The 21373-nt window shown below is 37.8% G+C and overlaps 1 protein-coding gene across 1 annotated transcript in view; it reads right to left on the bottom strand.

Annotated features, from left to right (window-relative positions):
* Positions 1–960: 960 nt before the first annotated feature.
* Positions 961–21373, bottom strand: part of LPCAT1 (lysophosphatidylcholine acyltransferase 1) — a 65703-nt gene continuing 45290 nt past the window's right edge. The window contains exons 11-14 of the mRNA XM_071553545.1: positions 16738–16891; positions 15786–15884; positions 13521–13659; positions 961–8564 (exon numbers count right to left, since the gene is read on the bottom strand). Of these exons, the coding sequence (XP_071409646.1) occupies positions 8380–8564; positions 13521–13659; positions 15786–15884; positions 16738–16891 (577 nt within the window). The 3' untranslated portion in view covers positions 961–8379. The remainder of the gene's footprint in view (positions 8565–13520; positions 13660–15785; positions 15885–16737; positions 16892–21373) is intronic.

Below are 21373 nucleotides of genomic sequence, written 5' to 3'. Positions count from 1 at the left end.
CACTACGCATCTTTAAACACACCAGGTCTGCCTGAGCAGGCCTGAAGTCAACAACAGAAGTTGTACCACTGATGGAACAAAAATGTGATACTTTGCAAGGGAGTTCCTACAAAACAGCTTCCTGCTGTCAGCTCAGGTTTCCAACTAAAAGCATCCCCTTCATGGCAGTGCCTAATTTGGATTCAGTAGCGGTAGAGAAAATTCCAAAATCTGATCATGTAAAAGTTTAACTTTTTTGCTTGTGCAATTAAAGTTTCAAGTGTATTCAAAAACATCGTAATATTATTTTCCTAAAATATAGAAATTATATCCTCAATGCAAGTTCACCAATAATTCAAAAGATCAAAAACTTTTTTTTCCTGAATTATTTCTCAGCTTGTTTACTCAGTTTTATATTTCCAAAAAGATGAACTAGTACCTGTGATCAAATTAGAAACGTCTCACACACCTGGAGAGATGCTGGAATTAAAAAAAGGTTTAGAAAGTGGTCCCATTGAACAGATGTCAAATACTTTCAGCAACATTGAAATTGTATAGTACATAATACAAGGTTAGCTGATGGTTAGTCTTGGTCCTCATTCAGGAAACAAAAGTCTACCACTTCTAAAGAAATATACTTCTATTTCTAATACTGCTGATTTACATGGAGCTCTTAATATCCTTAGAGCAACTGAGAAAGCAACATGAACAAATCACCAAACACAAACAACTATAGAGACAAGAACCTGCAACAGTTTCACTTTTTGTCTAAGTATATACAATTGCTAAGGAGACATATTTAACTTAAAGGAATTCTAATTCACATATTTAAAAATACAATTTAATTTTTACATGTTTACTTCAAAACTGCTTTTGTTGTCTAGAAAGTACAGCACTGGCTAACCTAAGCATCCATTCTGAAATATAAGAAATATTTTGCTTGAACTTCATTATAAAAGAAAACATAGGACAAAAAATATATATACTTAGGGCATAAAAGATCTTTAAAAGTTTATTTCTTTAGCATTTAAAATACAAAATTGTCTTCATGCTGGATAGTGAATAAAAGATATGTATTTGGGTTTCCCCCATATACATTCATAGACTTAGAAACAACCTATCAACAGATGAATTTCATTTGCAGTACCATGGTAGGATGAAAAGTGTCTGAGCATCAGCTTTCTTCAGTATCCACGAGGAGACTTTGTTTAGGGACACATTTATAGATGCTGCATTTGGAACTGGGCAGTAAACAGGCTCACACTGAAAGTGATATAGCAAGTCAGAAGTCAATAACCATTTAAGATTTCATTGTACCATATTTGTGAATTTGATTTCTTGTTATTCACAGGAACAACTGACTCTCATAAGCTCTTTCAGACCTGCTGTTGCTTGGACACATCTGCATTGGTTGAAGCATGGGAAAAGAAAGAGCAATCCTTTACTAACAGCAGGCATAAGCTAAAACAGCACATGGACCCTTAGTTTTAGGTGGCATTAGCAGAACAGGACTTTAATATTCACCTGCCACTGGTGGCTCAGGGAGAAAATGTGTGAATGTCACTTAAGCTTAAGAGGCAGCAAGGTCTCCTTCAGGCTGCAATATACCTACAAAGAACAAACAACACAAGCAAGAACGAGGGGTACAGTTAGCTGAATTCACCAGCCCAAGAGGCAGAAAAGATCCTTCTTTACTGTGGAAAAAGGTCAGCTACAGAGTAAAAGCTTTGCTGCCATGCTAGCCTTGATGGGCTTTTCTACTTGCTGGTTTGGGATCAGAAGTTCAGCCTGATTTTTCTCCAGCTGATTTTGGCTCAGAACTGGCACCCTTAAATAACACCCCACTGACAGTATAAAAATAGAGTATTACAAAAGTCGTTATGACTTTTCTCTTGGTTCTAACATTTTTGGTCAAAGTAAAAACCTGAAATTGAACATTATACCAACAGATTATTATACAGCACCTTTTTTGAGATCCCCAAGCTAACCTCAAATGAGCTCTAATGTTCAGACAGTTCTGTGCAATTTAGCTCAGAATCAAGCAGCATGACAACCATGTTCATGAAATACCCCAAACAGATAAGTTAATTAACAGGAGTAACTTACTTAGGTGCAATCTGTGCTAAGGTGATTCTACTGTTTCTGCTCCCAGAGACTGATCATTTGAAAATTGCAAATACATCTGTATCAGTTACAGATGGCCTTCCAAAGTCAGCCTGCACAGGAGTACTCTGCTCTGCCACTCAGGTAAGGAAAGTGGAATAAGCAGCCACTGCCATCACACAACAAACAAAATTATTTTGCCTAATAAACTTGCAAGACAATCTAGGCAGTGCCAACTGCTGCAGAAATGTCTCAGCATATGTCACAGAAACATAAACCCCCTATTTTATAAGCCTCTTACATCCTCTGCTCTCTTGGTATCATCCACTTCAGTTTAATCCCTTTACACATGATAAAGCACATCTTACCATCTGTGGAAAGAGAAGCTGCTTTCTACAAAACCAATCACACCCAGTCTTGTAGCAGTCAAAGTAATTATTACCTTGAAATAAACCTGAAATGTTTTCTAGAGAAGGAAACTGTTTTAACTTAAGCACTGGGAGATGAAGGAAATACAGACCCAAGTCCAAGCACATGTAATGGATGACCTGTTTGCTGCTGTGTTCTCACAGTAGTTTTACGTCAGTGTTATATAATTTATGCATGGTTTATTATATAATTTATGCATGGTTTGATCACAAGGTGTTGGTGACTAACATGTATACCCAGCTCACTGCTGTAGCTGTAGCACAGAATAATCATCTTTGTGCCTCTGAGATGGTGGTGGAGGATTTTTTATCAGGTTTGAATACTGTCATGGTTTGAATACTTTTTTTCAGAATTCAAAGGAAAAAGGCAGGGTGAGAATATGAAATCTGATTGGCTGCACTGCCAGTGACAGAGACATTACTTGGATACATGATGCTGCAGGATCTTCAAGAAATCATCCTCTGACTGAGCACCACCTGGCTTAATTCCTGTCTAGTCAAGACAGCAAAATTACCTAAGCAACAACCTCAGCCTTGCTGTTCATATGTGAAACAGATCTTGCAGTTTTGCTGGGCTAATTAATAATCTATTTAATTAATAACTAATTATCAATGGCATGAGGATAAATTCTTACTTTCAATTTTGTACTCTTTTTTTTTTGGTAATGATCTATTCAGAATAATTTGGGGATTAAGTTTTCCAAATTAGGTGAAGTTCAGATACCTAAAATGTATCAAAGTATCTGGAATGCTTTGCTCACAGGGAACTTCAGTGCCTCAATATAGCTGAACTTTAGTTTTGCTAATGGCCAACATGTTTGTCATTTTTTGCTTCTACAGCACTCATGAAAGGGCTGCTAGAAAAAAACGCAGAGGCTTCAGGCTAAGCAAAATGCAACATTTCAGAAGGTCTTATGACCCATAGTCTGACCTAAAGAAGAATGAAAGTGACTTGGCCAGAGCTTTTAATCAGAATTTGGTTTACTGTCCATTCTTCTTTAGTCCCATAACATATGCAAAGCTGTGCTTATAGTGTTTTGTGGGTTTTTTACTACTTTTTTTTTTCTGAGATCATAGGATCTACAGCATGTGCTGCTAGTTTTGCAACTATTATTTTTTAAGTCAGCCTATGCTGGGTTTTTTTTGTCTTGGTTTTGTTTTTAAATGAAATTCTATTTTTGAAGGAACCGAGAGGAGAAAGTGACTACAATAGCTAACATGAAAATTTGTACTTACCATATGGCAATATAACAGTAGGAGGAATAATTTAATGGCAATACCAAGGTGGCCTTATAAGGGAGCTCATAAATTAATAAAACCACATCTGCTTTAGGAAACGTATCAGATGTTGAAGTGCAACAATGACTTTTCTAGAAAAATGTATACTACAGTTTATGAATACAAAAATATTCCAACCAGCTCAGCCCTTGAACTAGCTAACAAAACTATTCAGTTGACATGGAAATATTAAACAGCTCTGTGTGAAACTCAGTATTTACTTCTGGCAGCTTTGTCACTGAAGAGGTTGCATCACTTCCTTACTGTGCACGTGCCTCCTTTTCAAACTTTGTGGCCTAAGGATTTACACTTTCAAAGTGGGATTAGCAAACACACAGAAGCCTGGTTGCTATTTATCATGCTAAGATTATTCCAGCTACAATAAATACATTGAAACATCTAGTGTAACTAATTCCTATAAAACCAAGTGTACATCCCAGTTTCTCCATAAGGCTTACAAATTACCTATAAAGCCTTTGAAGTGCATCTGCTTACAGCAGTGGATTCCTGAAAAATCTGTAATAACACTTGCCATCCTGTGGTAGAGAGAGATTTAAACATGCTTTGCAGCTCCTAACCAAATCTGTTTGGTTTTAGCATAGTTTCATTTGTTTGCAGAAAGACAAATGAAGCAAAACCCCTCCAAACTAAAACACAAAAACTTCAAATATCTTGGATTTCATGGTTTTCTGTGTAACTTAAAATACATTCAAAATACAGAGTATACTTGAGCCATACAAAAATAGCAAAGCTTTGGCTGCATATCTCATACAATATGTAAAAATTCAGGCTGATGCAAGAGCTCTTCTGGGAAGGGATGGCAGTATTACATAACAGGAGAAAAGTGCTCACCAGAAACATCACAGGCCTTCATGCCCTGCATTTTCCGTGTAAAGGATCATTTATTGTTAAATAGTTGCAAAGAACTGAAGTAATTGTTTCATATCTCTCCCTGTAATTTTAGGGCCTGTTGATACCACCAGTTAAATTATAACAATCTGTCTGTAAAATCTGTAATATTTTAATGGAAAGCATTTACGTGTCAATGTGTGGTGAAGGGGAAAGGAAATTTTTTCTTCCATGCTGACTTTGCAGCAAGTCACTAAAACTTGCCTGTCACAACCCTGCTGCTCCAAGTCAAGTTCCTTTTAAAAAGGCTTCTTGTGGGGAACTACTGACACACTTCAGCAGTCAGAGTTTGATACATGAATTGTAAGGAATATTGCTGCAGTCATGCAGTGCTAGAGGTCAGCCCTCAAGGGCCTGAGTACACCACCCTCTGGTAATGTGGCTTTTCTCTCTCTACAAGGCAGTCTAATATTATAGCTTTATACTCTCCAGATGCTAAAATCACCAGAATGATACTAATCTCCCCTTTTTGTGACATCATGTGTGATCTAACAATGTTTCCATGCAGGCTGACCCTTCACCCTATCATTCATCCTATTTATGTCTCTACCTCATTCAATAACTTCTCAAAAGAGGAAGAATCACAATTCATTTCTTAATCTAAGTGCTATTTGGCATTATATTTTATTATTTTTATTATTTTAAAATTACTGCATCCAGCAAGAGGACTTGCTCACCAATCAAAGAGTGTGCAGGTCACCAGCTTTCTTCAGCAGGCAGCTCTGGACTGAACTCATGGACACACAGGATTTCAGTGCCTCTTCACTACACAATGTGGCATCTGTTTAAGGGCCCATCTACTATAGGCTGCAGTGCCCTTCAATGCTCTCTGTACAGCTTAACTGCACACAAGTGCAGCTGTTACACTCACCACAACTGGAAAAAATCTCCCTCACTAAAAAAAATATGAAGCCAAATGAACCTATGGGCTTTCAGGAAAAAAACCCCAAGATACACACAACATATACACAAATTAGATACACTCATATTCAGCCAACTTCAATCATCTTTCTTTGCATTTTCACAGATGTGGACAAAGTATCTCTTCCTCTGGAGAGTCTCTCACCTCAAAGTTGTCCATGGGATACTAAGCTTACCTTTTTCTTCTTTTCAGACGTGTCTCAGGGAACTCAATCTCATCTCCTGCACCCTGAAATTCTCAAATCCCAAACTCACATACAAAGCAAAAGGTAACTATCTTAGACAGTCACCTTGAGCCACGTGCCATAAAATGCCTTATAGAGGAGACGGAACATGCCCAGGCTACATGTGCCTTCCTTTACATACTGACTTAAATACATACTGTATAACTACAGAAAACAAACCTAAAGGATATCTCCCCGTGACCCCAAAGCACGATCAACAAAATCAAGTGTCTCTGTCTCAGCTGTCTGCTCTGTTTTAAAGACATCCAGTGAAGGAAGGCAGGCTTCTCACCCCAGGTAGAATAACCCATTCTCCTTAGCTCAGCTAGGTGTATTGTAATGAAATTTTCCTAATGCTTAACTTGCCTTTTAAATCAATAGCCTGTATCTACCACTCATGTGGAGAAAAGAGCATTCCTATCTTCTCTACGGCAACTTTTTCTGTATATGAAGACTGTTTTCACATCTTCCTCCAGTCTCCTCTTCTCTGGAATAAAGGATAATTTTGATGTCTTTTTGAGTACCTTCTGTCGTCCTTCAGACTTTATCCAGCTATCCCCATCTCTTCTCAGGTGCCCCAACACGGACAGGTACTTTGGGTAAGGCTTTAATACCACCATGCTTCTCACAGGCTACACTGCTGATGCATCCCACTATGATGAGTATTTTTCCTGCAGCTACGAGTTAACAGTGCTCACTTTGTCCTACTCTGTGCCAACCCTGCCCCAAGACGTAACTCAAAAATACTCACTCCCTCCTCTGTGCTGCTGACTATTCCTACTTAAGTGTAGTTTCTTACATGCCTTATTTTTCCAAACCATTTATCCTATTTTTCATCATTAGTTTTAATTGAAATCATGTCTGCCAGTCTGCTGCAGCCCTGCCAGCTTGGCATATGTTACCTAGACAAATAAAAAAATTCAGTAATTACCCCATATCCCACAGAAAGCGTATTTTCTTACATTTTTTCCCTCCTACCCTTTTTATTAAAGCCAGTTCCAGTTTAGAGATTTGCCACATACAGTTATGGATTTCTAAGGACACATTCCAATACCCTAATGAGCTCTAAATCACATCCTGCTATTTGAAAAATAGTTATAAAAGCATTTGGTACAAACAGATTTCCTTCTGCTGCTTATATTCCTCCCTTTCAAATCTAGTTTTAAATTACTCTAACACGTGGAAGATTGAAGTATCAACAGTTTTCCAATCACAAACCCATCACATTTTAGCACAGCCCTACAAAATTAGTTACAGAAATTACCTGAAAAGATTTTTGTTTGTTTGTTTGGAAGCAAAGTTGCCATCACAGTTATTTTGTGACATTCCTCCTTCCTACCCTTGAGGCTTTTGTCACATTTACTAATCAGTGAAGTTTTACAATAATCTAGATTTTTCTCTGAGACCTTCAGTGGTAGTTAAGGCATCTGGCTTTCCAAAAGGAAACATAACAAGTATTTCTAATACTAGTGTGGTGGATTTTTTAACAGTTCTAAACTATTTTAAGCTTCATATACGTTACATGCAGTACATGTACTGTTGCTATAGTGATTTAACTAGCACTTCTTCAGGCTGTTCTGCAACTTGTTGCTGGCTTGGCCTCTGAAGTAACTGCAACCTTTTCCAACGTGAGCTGATACAATGAAATTTTCACGATGTGTTCCATGCTATGTTATCTGTACAGGCTTGCTACAAAAGAAACCTGTGGTTTTCAATAAATCTAAACCAAATACAATTGCATAAACCTCTCCGATTAAAATGTGGACATGATTTGAATTGGTTATAAGAGAAAAGCACAAACAGTTTAGCTGTGTATTTGCAAACAGTTGTGTGGCACGTCAGTTTGGACAAAATTCATGTTTAATTGCATCCGGAAGATTACAGTAACAAAGTGTTGGGGTGAGGGATAAGGAGCCTTTCCTTTTCATTCTACCATGGAATAAACTGAAAGAGAAGCAATTTTGTCATTCAACAATATAAAGTAATCCTTAGCAAGTTTTTGTATTCCTGTTTCCAAACTGTTCACTGAAACCAAAACAAAGGGCCAAAATATGCTTGCCCTGCTCAAGAGAATAATCCCACTGAAATCAACAGGTCTGACTATGCAAATAGGGACAGCAAATTTTGACCCCAAATAAACATCCTCAAAACTAGGGAAAACACTAATCACCAAAGTGCATTTAACACCATAGTAGCTAGAGTTTCTTTATACATGCACAGTTTGTGCGACACTTTGTACATGAAACTAGCCAATGGAATATAAATAAGTGTGCTGCTTCCTTTTAAATATGAACATTTATAATGAAGCACATTCACATTTTTGCCTTTCAAAGACCTTTAAAAAAACAAACAACAAAACACCTTTCCCAAAGTAACCTGGAACGTGTTAAATATAGCACATATGATTCAAAGAATGATATTAAGGTAGAAGAACTTTCACACACAAAACTGGTATTTGCTGTATAATTGGAGTGACTTATGAAAATCCCAAGAAAAGACAACCCTCTCACCAGGAGAGGAAGGTAAGAGTTGCAGTGTTAATTCAGTTTCTTCTGCAGGGTCTTGTTTTTATCATCAGTGTTGTCAGGGCTGAAGTCAGTACAGATACCATTAGGAGCAGAAAGAGATGAAGTCTCCAAGGTGCTTTCAGCTCCCATCTGATCAGCATAGAGAAAGTCTTCTGCAAAGTGTGGGTGCAACTCAGCAAATGTGTAGAAGTCATCTAAAAAAAATTGTTGTTACACAGAATCAGCTCTTTAAAACAGAAGGTTGCTAAATTTGAACACTTACACATATATAATCACACAATCTCTTTGGAGAAAAATAGCAGCAGTTAACATAATGCTATCTCCATTGCTTGTTTTAGCTTCTCAGCATAAGTTTACCACATCCCCAGAGCTGAGATGCTGCAAAGAGTTATCTAAGCCCTTTTAAAATACTTGAGGCCAGAGCTTAGCTTGTATGAAGGGGTAAACAGACTCAGATTTGCATTAAAACCCACGATGAGCACCACATGTCCTGACACAGCATCTCACCACTCGCTGAGGGAAGGGCAGAAGCCCTCCAGCTGAAGATGACTGAATATCATGAGTAGTCATTTCTTAAGTTCTTAAACTTTTTTTCAAACATGCCCTTTAATGTTTTGCTTCAACCTAACAGCAGCTGTCATCACTACCCTCTGCTTTCAAGATTTCAGTATTTCAAAAATCCTAGTATTTTAGAGAACAATATTGTGAGAAGATAATTTATAACACATGAAAAAACCTCTGACTTCAATGTTTGGTACTAATATGGCAATAAAATGAGCAGTATTAGTTCTTGGGGGAGCAGAGAATCCTTAACCAAGAAGTAACATTTTGTGCTAATAATCAGACATTGAAGCCTTGTCACAGTTTGCCCATATGACTGTTTATGATTTGAAATGCAAAACACTGTACAGGACCCAAGTAATACGCAGCTATTCTTAAAATGTAAACTGACACTAGAAGAAACTGGATGTGAACATAATCACTAATTCAGTCACCTACAGTGTATCACATACAGCCTACTCAAATTCACTGTTATCCCAGAAGAGCTCATAATCAGGCAATGCCACGAATTCCTCAGAGTGCAGAGCAGATCACAGCTGAAGAAGACTTTCAAAGGAGTGAAGCCCAGTTCCTCCTAGTACAACCGGGCTGTTATGGAAGAGAACTACCACAGCTTTCTATCATCCTTCTGTTTGAGAGGACATGACTTTTCAATATTGCAAAAGGCACAGGAATGCCATTTGACTCACAGGGGCACTGAAGTTGTAGGGCAATCCTGCAGAGGGATAGGTGGGGAGAAGGCAATAAACATAACTTCATCTTTTCACAAACAAAAATTAGACTATCCTTTATTCACAATTTATATGGATCTAAAGTATTTTGGACCCTGTAACTTCAAGAAAAGCTGATTGTGTTCAAGTCATGAAAACCAACATTACCATCCATGTTTAAAAAGCTGTATGCACAACAGCCTGATGGATCATGCGGACAATAGTCTTCATAAGAAAGGGGAACTCAAAACATTTGAAAATACATAAAGCAAAGATGTTTATCTCAACATTATTTAATGCAAGTTCAACTTTAAAAAATAATCTCATAGCAAAGTGTGATGCATCTGACCCTTTTCAAGAAGAAAATTTAGAATTTTCTTTTATATTTAAAGCACTTAACAGAGGTAGTAGTTGCAATAATATATTAGAAACACCTAAGTATGAACTGATTCATCAGAATCAGAACAGTTAACCACATTTTGTGAAACCGAACTGAATCTGGCCTACAGCAGGAACATGAAAGAATTCCCTTTTTTCACATGGACACTTTAAGCCCACCCCAAGGATGTATTACTTTTTGTAATAATACATACAATGTGTGCATTGTACTAGTGACTATGAAAAACAGCCCTTTTGGGGAAAGGTCATTGATATTTAGCCCAACTAAGACAAGTATAAAAATTTTAACTGCCTGTACTGCAGATGCTCTTGCAGTCACATTAAGCATAATCCTTTTTGCATGGGAAAAACTGGACTAACTGTTGATGCCATTCTAAGCAATTTCTCAAAAAGCTACAGTATCCTTTTGGAAAATAAATTCAGAAAATCCCTTAAAGCAGTTGTTCATACAGGTACAACAGTGTCTATTCAAACTGTCACCCTGACAACTCTGTCAGGATCCATCCCTCAATGTTTTAGCAGCACTGGATCCAAATAGAGAACTTCAGATTCCAGGGAGGACTGAATTGAAGTGGATAACATTTTGGATAAATCTCAGTAAGGTGACATTTTGGGTTAGGGTTATCCTGAAGATATTAAGGAATATTTATCAAACTTGTACACAGCAGAGTCCAAAGAAAAGTGCTTGGGATCGCATTTGCCTCATTTACCAGAAATGCAAAACAAGGTGATGTAGGAAGAAGGAACTATTTCAGCATTACTTCTAATCACAGGTCTCCCCTTGGAGCTCAAGCTGAAAGCAACTGTGAAGCATTAGACTGGAGGAAAAGGCCACCTTAGTCATTAACTTGGGGAAAAAAAGTAATTTTGCTTCTTAACCCTACTAAGAGCAAAGAGACAAAAAGAAAGAACATAAAGTGGAGTTAAGACTCATGCTTACATCTCTGCATTAAGTAGGCACATGTACTACAAGAACTTCAAAAGGTTTTTCTTCTGCCTTTGAAATACCCTTCTACTACTTGCTGCTCCTCCTGGAATCTCTGTGTTCATGAGTGCCCTCTAGCTTTTGTTGCCCCTCAGCTACATAATTACCTTTGCATACAGCAACTTAGTAGGATAATCCTGTTAATACAGGTAAAGATACTAATCTTAAAGAACAAATAATTCTTCCTTCTTTGAATGTTCATCCATACAGATAGTTACAATACTGTCAATTTCCCTTCTCTTCTGGTTACAGCAAGCCAGGCAGTCTCCAGAATGCTTTCACAGTCACGTACTGTCCACCAAGAGCTGGTGGACAGTTTCACAGAATTTGCAATGCTCACCTACAGAACCTATTCAAACCCTCCAGAATCATGTCTTACAACTGAAAAATCTTGCCTCTATATTACAGTGAAGGGATGAGCTTTGCAATCAAAGTCCATCTGAACAGTTAAGCCAAGAGCACACTGCTGAGGAGAACTAATATACAGATTCCTGGCCACTAGTGTGCTTTCGAATATGTAATGAGAATCCAATTTAGATTCATGATTATCAATCTAGTTATAAAAATTTCTTTTGTTGTTGCTTATTCTGTTTACCCATAACCTGAGCTTTTCCTTTGGGATAAGATCTCTGGCTTCAAGGACTCTACTGTACATGTGGCAATTTATGTTTAATACTTCAGATATTTTATCTTCTGTTCTTACAAGTGAGACCCAAGACCTAATTCCTGCCTCATATTCCAACACCCTTGAAAGAAGAAGATGGTGAGCAGACATCTCTGCTGTGTGTGTCCAAAGTAACATCAGTATTTTTCCATCAGACACGATGTTTTGATTTCTCAGAACTTGTCCAGACATTATCTTCAGAACCTTGTAGTCTGCAAGCTTTTCCACCTCTCCTTTCTAGTAAGTAAATTCTACATATTCTCAGGAAAGGCAAGAGATTGAATATTTATGGCAGGAAATTTCAAGACAGAAATGCAATACCAAAATTTATTTTCAACTTCTAATTCTCTACCACAATAAACTGGACATTTATTCTTACTATTAAGCTTACAGATATGTTAAAATCAGTGCAATGTTTTATTATAAAATGATAACTTTGACAGAAAAAGAATCAAGGTAAGCTTTAAAGAAATTATGTAAACACCATCCTACTACCTACTTTGTGTAGCCTTACAAAAGTCTCATCTGGATTACACAAAATATAACAGCGAAAATGAGAGCCAAGCACTTCAGTGGCCACTGCTGTGGCTCAGTGGTCCAGATTTTCTTGTGATGGGAACATACCATGACCATTCAGGGGAAAAGTGTAGATTCAAATGCAACTATTAAAGATGAATATTAAAGTATTAATTCTTTGGTAACTCACATGAACTGGTCAGAGTTCACTTGTACCTGATTGCAAATCTAGCAATTCTCAAACAATGAAGTGTGACAAAATTAGAGTTCTGCTGGGCTTACCACCTTAAGATTGGTAAGCTGGTATTTTTGAAGTTGGTGATGGGGAGGTGAGGGGAAGAGTTGAGTCACTGCACATATCAGTTTGGAGTGATAGGGAGGAAAAAGACAATAGGCAGGATGGACATGGAAATGCTGGGATGTGACAGATGAGAGGTACAGAAGGGAAAAGGGTAGCAGAGCAGAAACCAAGGAGAGAAGACAGAGCAGTCAGGAAAAAAGGGAAGGGCAAAAGCAATGATACTCATTCCAGTGACTAAAATATTCCTGCAGTTAAAGCTTTATACATATATTGTATGACTAAAACATAGGAATTAGTAATGTGGAAACTATGATTCACTAACAATTATGTCTTAATTTGTAAAATTTTTACATACTAAATATGCAGTGATTATCCTGAAGGAAAACAATTAGAACAGGGTATGTCACAAGCATCTCTACTGGAGATCCATGATATGCTGGCTATCAACAACTCAGTTCATACCTAAATGAAAAAATGTAGATGAAAAGCCTTACTTAAGATTCTTCATGTTTCATGCAGTAACACACAAGTACTTTTGACTCCCAGCACAATCTATTCACCCTGGTCTGAATTTTTCAAATGCAACTTTCTTGCCTCCATACCACCTACATCACACGCTACACATTAGGCAGCCTGGTTAAGCTCCTCGCTTCCTGCCCCCAGATACAAGAGACAAAACAACAAGACAGAACTAAAGCAGCTTTCTTTCAAAATCCATATTCACATACATAGAACTCGCAGAAGAGAATGTTCTGAAAGAGCCAATCTACATATTATGTGACCATGTGGAAGGGAAAACTTCTGAAAACATGCAAACCATGGTATTTGATATCAAAGGTGAAACTCATTTCAAAAAATGTAAATTTACTTTGTTTGCAGTGCTTTTACTAGTATTAAAGTCAACAAGTCAACAAAAAAAGGTAGACTTTAATAAAAATATAACTGTTGTATATTAACTTGGGTTCAGGCACCTCTGACATTTTGTGACAGTTCAGATCCACTTAAAATACTTACCATATGTAATTTTTCCTTTTTCTTCTTCATCTACAGCTCTAAAAAGATGTGTAACATTAATCTGTGACACACCCATGGCAGTCTTCAGAATATGAGCTAAATCCTCTTCTGTTATAGTTCCACTTTCTGACTGGTACAGCTGTGAATCGAGACAGCAAGATAAGTCATTGCAAAGCTGAACACCAATTCCTATAAACAGCATCACCTTTAAGTAACACAAAATTAAAGTTTGGTAATGGAAATTCTATTCACTCTCAGACTGATGCGACATATTAAGGATTTCAGATCAGTCCTGGTAAAATATATTATCAGTTCACCTGTGTACGCTTAGAAAGTAAAGCTTGCTATATTCAGAAAAAAATTCCTATGTTGACATGCCTAACCACTGGAATTACAATGGACCACTAGAATTCAGTGACAAGACTGTTTAACACTAACATACTTGGAAATATGTAACTGAGGAAAATATTTAGTTCATTGAGATACATGTCTAAACTCCAGGACAGTCTGTGAAATCAGAAGATGTATTTAGGGCGCCCTAAAGTAGACAGCATTTCCAGTTGGTCAGATGTAAAAAATCAAGATTCCTTTGACCAACATCCAAAGGCCAGTTTTCATAAAATGCCTATGTCTAAATGGCATTAATCAGGATAAGCATACCCCATACTGTCATGGGCCTATACTTTTCTACAAATAATTATTCTGTAAAACAATTATTTGCATATTCTTACATCCTGAAAAAATGTTTCCTCACAGAAAGAGTTAGCTATACTATTGATTGATTACTTCTGGACACCATCTAGTCAGCCCCCCTGCCAGGGCAGGGTCACCTAAAGCAGGTTACACATTACAAGTCCTGATGGGTTTGGAATGCCTCCAGAGAGGGAGACTCCATAACCTCCCTGGGCAGCCTGTTCTGGTGCTCTGCCACCTTCAATGTAAAGAAATTCTTCCTCAGGTTGAAGTGGAACTTCCTGTGTTTTAGTTCATGGCCATTGGTCCTTGTTCTGTTGCTGGGCACCACTGAGGAGAGTTTGACACCAGTCTCTTGACACCCACCTTTGAAATATTTGCATTGATGAGATCCACGCTCAGCTTTCTCTCCTCTAGACTGACAGGCACAGCACCTGCAGTCTCTCCTCATAAGAGAGATGCTCCAGACCCCTAAGCATCTTTGTGGCCCTCTGCTGGACCCTCTCCAGTAGCTCCTCATCTTTCTGAGGAGCCCAGGACTGGACACAGTATTCCAGATGAGGCCTCACTAGGGCTGACTAGAGGGGGAGGATCACCTCCCTTGACCTGCTGGCCACACTCTTCCTGATGCACCTCAGGATACCATTGGCCCTGCTGGCCACAAGAACACACTGCTGGCTTAGGCAATGCTTGCCATCCACCAAGACTGCCAGGTCCTCCTCTGCAGAGCTGCTCTCTAGTAGGTCAGCCCCCAACCTGTACTGGTACTTGAGGCTATTTCTCCCCAGGGGCATGACCTTGCACTTGTCTTTGTTGAACCTTGTCAGATTTTTCTCCATTAACCTCTCCAGCCTATCAAGGTCCTGATGAATGGCAGGACAGCCTTCAGGTCCATCAGCCATTACCCCCAGTTTTGTATCATCAGCATATAATGATACTATTTTTCAAGTTCTTCAGTCATATACTAAACAGCTTCACTTTGAAATAACTCAAGGTGTCAGAAACCCACCAGAATAACAAATATTGTTGCTGTCACTTTCCCAAAAAGCCTGCATTAACAATCTGTGCTGATGCTACAAGAAACCACTGAGGGGTAGAACAAGATCAGGAGCACTTCTGGGAAGCAAAAAGTCTGGACAAAGACTGCAGGACCACCACACAAAGATGGTAAGACTAAGAGGGAAGAAAAACTGAACAAGAAGATAACAGGATAAATAATCTCTATTAACATGCAGGAATTTTTTCAAAAATACTTTATTAACTTGAAAAATAAGATTTTATTTAACCATTTTAAAAGCAGCAAGTACAACTCAACCACCTTTAGTTTAGAGGAATCAATACAAAGGACTTAAGGTTTGAGACTCAAGTTGAGTTCTACAAAGAACAATTTCAAACTGCAGATTTCCATAACTTTGGACAACTTAAACATGCAATGCATTCCCTCAACATAACCTCTTAATCTAAGTTTCCATTAATATTGTTTTAAAATGTGTTGAAGCATTAAAAGGAATGTGAAACTTACTATGAAGTGTAATGGCAGTATTAAAAATTTCCAAAAAAAACGCTGCTTACCTGAAATGCCAACTGAATTGTTTCCAGGGTTTTGGATGGCTTACAGACAACTGACAGAGCAATGACAAATTCCCGAATGTCAATTACGCCGTCATCATTCTGTGAAGGAAAACCTTCCTCAAAATAATGCAGTTTGTCTGAGAATTATCATAAATAACAAACAGTAGCTAAAGATGCAGAATATTCAGACAGATTGTTACATATTCCACAGCAAAAAAACAGTCTCACTGAAATGAAATCATGTGAGGGCAAGAAAGCTCTGCAGGCCCTTTTCTGAGTCTCAATCAAAAGTCATAGTTTAAATATTTTTGGAAGACAGTGCTGCTACTGTCACCCTTCACTTGCGTATTTAAGATTTTTACATTCAACGATCCAAATTACTGGGCTGAAATTAAAACCAGAGAACCAGAGGATAATGCAGCCTAATTTAAGGCCTGAATACATGACATGTGCTCTTTCGTCCTAGAGAGAACATTGTGAACATATCCACCTCCTGGTCCAGACAGCATCTCATAAAGACAAAGATAATAGTAATTTTCCTAGTCTGACAATGCCAGAAGAATGAAAAACTGGCTCATTTGCCAAGTTCCTAAGTCCTTCAAATTTCAGGCATCCTAGAAGAACAAGTACTTACAAGGGAAGTGAAATATCAGCTAACACTGAGTTGCAATGAGCAGCAGCAGAGGTTTAGCCTGACCCTACTTTTCTTCTTTCTATTTTACATCTGCAAAGAAAACAATTTTTGTCCAGCTGATACTTTTCACTTCTACCTCAATAAATGCTTTATTTAGCTGATGACAAGTGCCTCTACATTGCTGAAAGGTAAACGTGGTAGGCAAATGTCATGGTGAAAGACTCAAAATCATATCTCGGTGAATTCAAGTGGAGCAGAAATAGGTTAAAGTGGAATTTACCAAAATTCGTAAAATTTTTTTAACCTGTTGTTCCTTACCTCATCAAAAAGAGCAAACATACTTTCTAATGTGTGAGAAACTGGAAATTCTAGGTATGCTGAAAATTCTTTAAGATCAACCTTTTCTTTCTTCATTTTCATGGCACTTGCAGCATATTTATCAAGATCATCTTCCAGTGTTTCTGGTTTCAGCCTAGAAAGCATAATATTTTTGCACATTTAAAAAGTAAACTTAGTTTTAACAATAAACACTTCAATATACCAAATGAAGCAATGGGTGATAATGGTGTGAAGCATTACAAAATCTGGAATCAGAATTATTACACAACTTTATTATAAAATACTGGATTCCTGTAATTGTAAGGCTCTCATTAGTTATTGAGCTGTATTAGAAATTACTGCAAGTGTTTAAGAACCCTGGGCATAAACTTGTGTCCTTTACCTTAATTATAAGCCATATGTGTAAGCAGTTCGACATGAAGAAACACAGTCTAGAACTAGCTAATAAATACCAAGCACAGAGTACTAAGGTAGAATTCAGGTCACCTGAATATGGCAGTATTGTGGGACAGTAACATAAACCAATTACGTTTCCAAATTTACTAATGTCACTGAACAGGAAAGACCTGATGCATCTTACCTAAAAAAAAATCAGGGATTACATAATAGTGATTATACTGTTAATCCTGTTTGTCAGTCCTCATTTTTCACATTCAGTCCAGAGTTGGACACCATTATGAGATGACCAAAACAAAATTACAGCAGTTCCTACAGCTACAGAATTTCCTCAGTCATTTGCACTGCAAAACCAGATCCTGACTGATGAATGCAGCTTTATAATTACGCAGGTATCTCCTGCATGGTTGTTGGTTTTTGTTTTTCTTTTTTTCTTCCCCTAAGTCAAACTTCTGTTTCTGTTTTGCAAAAAAAGTCTTACTATGAATATAATCAATGGTGCTGCAGGTATGCAAGGAAAAGTAGATTCTCCCCCTAATACAACATCAAGCACATCCTTGATCAGCAGGTTTCCTCTGAAGTGATTTAGGGTAACATGGACATCCAAACTTTCCAGTCTGAAGACAAAAGAAGCCAACAAAGTTTCCTACAATATCCTTCTGCAGTTGCCTGTTTTGCTGTTCGCTGCTGCAGACAAGGAGAAGCTGTTATTCACAGAACTCAGAAGCTCACACCAGAGTTGTTCCCAGACTGCAGCTGGGAGTCCTCAGCAGCTTCCTCTTAACAACAAGAATGAATAAAATGCTTAATATCAGCATTCTCAGAAGCTTCTGAGAAAAGATAAGAGCTTTTCTGATAGGAAGATTTTCTCACATCAGCTCCAGAACTTGATTGCTTGCTGTAATGACCCTTCCTAAACATCATGGCTTTTAAGCAAAAATACAACTACTATGCTGTCTGTCATGACCTATACTGACTTACCAAACATGTATTAATTAAACAATGCCAAGCTCCATGTTTCTGAATTATAAGACCTGAAGAAGGTCACGCAAGATTCTTCCAGAGACCCATGGCTTCTACAGGACATTCATATGTTCAACATGTTAGCACTAAGCACCTATCTAAAGAGTTAGTCCTAGACAGTACAAAAAGAGAAGGAGTGAGACACCCCTCTGCAAACATTCACTTTGCATGATCAAGTAGAAAAGTAAAGGAACAATAAAAAAAGAAATCCACAGAGGATTTGAGATGCACACAGGACTCAGTGACTCACATGCAGGATTACATGCAAGAAGTGTCCACAGATAAAACATCCCACTGTAGTAGCTGAAATGGATTTTAACTGTAGGATAAGGACAGCTGGCATCCAAATCCTCCCTTGAGATAAGCCACCACTGACACAGAATATGTAGTCCAACATCTGTCTCTAAATCAGAGAGATTTGGTTTGCAATGAATTGACTCAAAATTCACTTTCTGTAACAGAGGGGTACCCCTTTGGTGAGTAGTGTTCAAGACCTGTGAGATCTCCTCTTCACCAGCAATTAAATCTGAAAAGTTGAAAAGGTTTGAAGGCAAAACCTCATATGGAAAGTAGCATGGCTTACCACAAATCTTACAGAAATCTTGTGGTTTGTGTTTTGTAAATACAGAAAGAGATGTGAGCCAATCTCAAAAGCAGTTAGTGTGGATGAGTGAGGCAAACTGCTTGAATTTGGGTATGGCTGCACTGTACTTCTGGTAATCCAAGATGGGCTTGCTTCCCTTTAGCCCTTCAAAATCAGAAAGTAACTGATGTGTTGATGACCAAAGCTGCTATGCTGAAGTCTTCTGAAGCCAAATACAAATCTCAAAATAGGTTCTGAACCAATGTGAAATGGTTTGGATGTTTCAACTCCTTTACAATTGTTACTTTTATCTTAATGGATGTCATAAAATCTAGAAAGCCAACAGCAAATGTCTTTGCTGATGAAATCATGCTTGTTGGCCTAATGGCTTCCATGCAGGATCTAAGGCTTTATGATACATAACATTATTTGCTCTTGTGGTGTTTTGCTTTATTTTTTAGGTCATTGCACACTAAAGAGAACAAAAAGTCATTCCTAATTCCATGAAGATGGAAAGGACATTTTTCAAGATTAACAGCTCTGAACATTAAATTCTTCACAGCAGACTTGACAGGGAAAATCAGATCCCTGAAGGTAGAATATTTTCAGCATAATTACTGCTATTTTTAGCAAGTACACTAGTTTTAGCTGCATTTAACTATTTCAAAACAAACTCCTTTCTTGCGTGCTGGGAACCTGCCAAAACCCTTCTAGTGTCTTGCAGAGTTGGAAGAACAGCTGGATCCTGTAGATAGCTACTGTAAACTGCAAGCTCAGAGAAACATGCCCTAAGTCAGAAAAGCACAATGCATTCAGTTTTGTGTCTGCTGATGTACTTCTGTGCTGCTTCTTGTCATAACGCAGAAAGGATACTGAACAGCTGCAAAACTGACCTTCTTGAGTACTCTGAGTATTGCTTTTATCAAATGCAGATGGACAACATCCTCCAGAAGTTTTTTTTTCTTTCTATGATCTTTGAATATTCAGAAGTCACTGAACTATTAGCTGTGAGGGTTATTACACTGGGGATTCAAAATTCTGCCTACAGTCTGGACCATCATTTCAGGCACACATGTAAAGCACAAGTTTGCATTGTAGTCTGGATGGTAAAGACTGTTGAGCAAGAATAGAAAGGCATCAGGTCTATGAGGTAATTATTTCCTCCTTCCTGATCTTTAGAAGCCTATAGAGCACTGCCTAGAAGGATCCTCACAGTCAAGTTGATAATACTGGAGAGTAACAGTCAAAATGGAACTGCCCTTTAAGTCATGCCATTCGTACCAAAACACTATGGCTTTTAAGAGACAGCAGAATTGATTCAAAACCAGTGGGTTTGAAACTCATTGAATTTCACCAGGGCTGGGGAGTATGTAAGGAGGCAAACTCTGCAGGCTTGCTGAGGCTGTAGCACATACTGTCAGGGCAGGTATCACCAGTACCCACCCACCACATGGGTACAAGACATCAATAATACTCAGAGCAGGCAAGCAAAGGAGATGGTTAGGAATCAAAAAGAATTCAAAACCTAATTGCTTATCATGATAAAGATAAAAATCACTAAAAGTAATCCTACTGCAAAAGCTAAGCTGTCTAAAAAGGCAAGAACAGTGGATTTTTTTTAAATCTGACCTGAAAAAGATAACATGGTACAAACCATATTTGTTTAAAGTAAGACACAATCAGCAGAGCCATACTGTCTTCAGTGAAAGGTACCAAGAACTTCAGAGTCTGTATGCTAAAGGCATACACCACATCAAGAAATAGCCAAACCAAAGGTTCATGTGCCACAGTATTCCAGTAATAAAACACAGATTCCCACGTTCACCGTGTCACCATTTTCTATTTTTGTTTTCTATATCTTTTCTATACTTGTTGCTTTTTGATGCCGGAAAAGAAAATGTGTCATCTTGTAAAATTATCGGTGCTGCCAAGCTTAAAAAAAATCACAAAAAACAGATGCATAATCTTAATTCTTAAAGAATATTTTTTCCTAAAAGACTGTAGAATTAATAAGAAAAATCAGGAAGAAGAAAACAGTGACTAAAGCAGAAGGATGCAACACACATTCACTCTTGCTATGTGTTCCAAAACATATCTGCAGTTTTAAAAGTCAAAGATTTATGATGAAACTACCATGAAGCAACTGAGTAAATAATGCAGTAGCAGAATACTGAATATTAAGAAATTGAAGGGTAGACAGACAGCAAGAGAAAAGATAAAATTCAAAAAAATAAATCAAGCACGGGATAAGCAAACAGGTGATCCTTAATCTGGTTACAAGTTTGATGAAGCTACTGATTTCTTTCTCCTTCCTCCCACAGCCCTCCCCTCACTGCTCCCACTCCTCCCCACCAAAAAAAAAAATGCAAAAGGCCTGGACCACTAGAATTACTTAAGTAAAATTTCAAATTTCTGTAAGAGCTGGCTGTATAAGCCTGATCTAATGGCAGGCAGAACACAGTCACTAAAAAAAATTCTACTTTGGATTGTAATATGTGCTCCATTTGGCCTTTTATTTATTTAGAAAAGAAAAATATCTCTAATTTTCAAAAAACCAAAACAAATAAAACTGAGAACAATCACAGCTAAAAAAATTAGAAAACTGAATACTCC

This window comes from Pithys albifrons, chromosome 4, assembly GCF_047495875.1.
Source record: "Pithys albifrons albifrons isolate INPA30051 chromosome 4, PitAlb_v1, whole genome shotgun sequence".
Lineage (NCBI taxonomy): Eukaryota > Metazoa > Chordata > Aves > Passeriformes > Thamnophilidae > Pithys > Pithys albifrons.
Note: the sequence above shows the minus strand (reverse complement) of the source record. Positions and strands in the feature narration are given on the sequence as shown.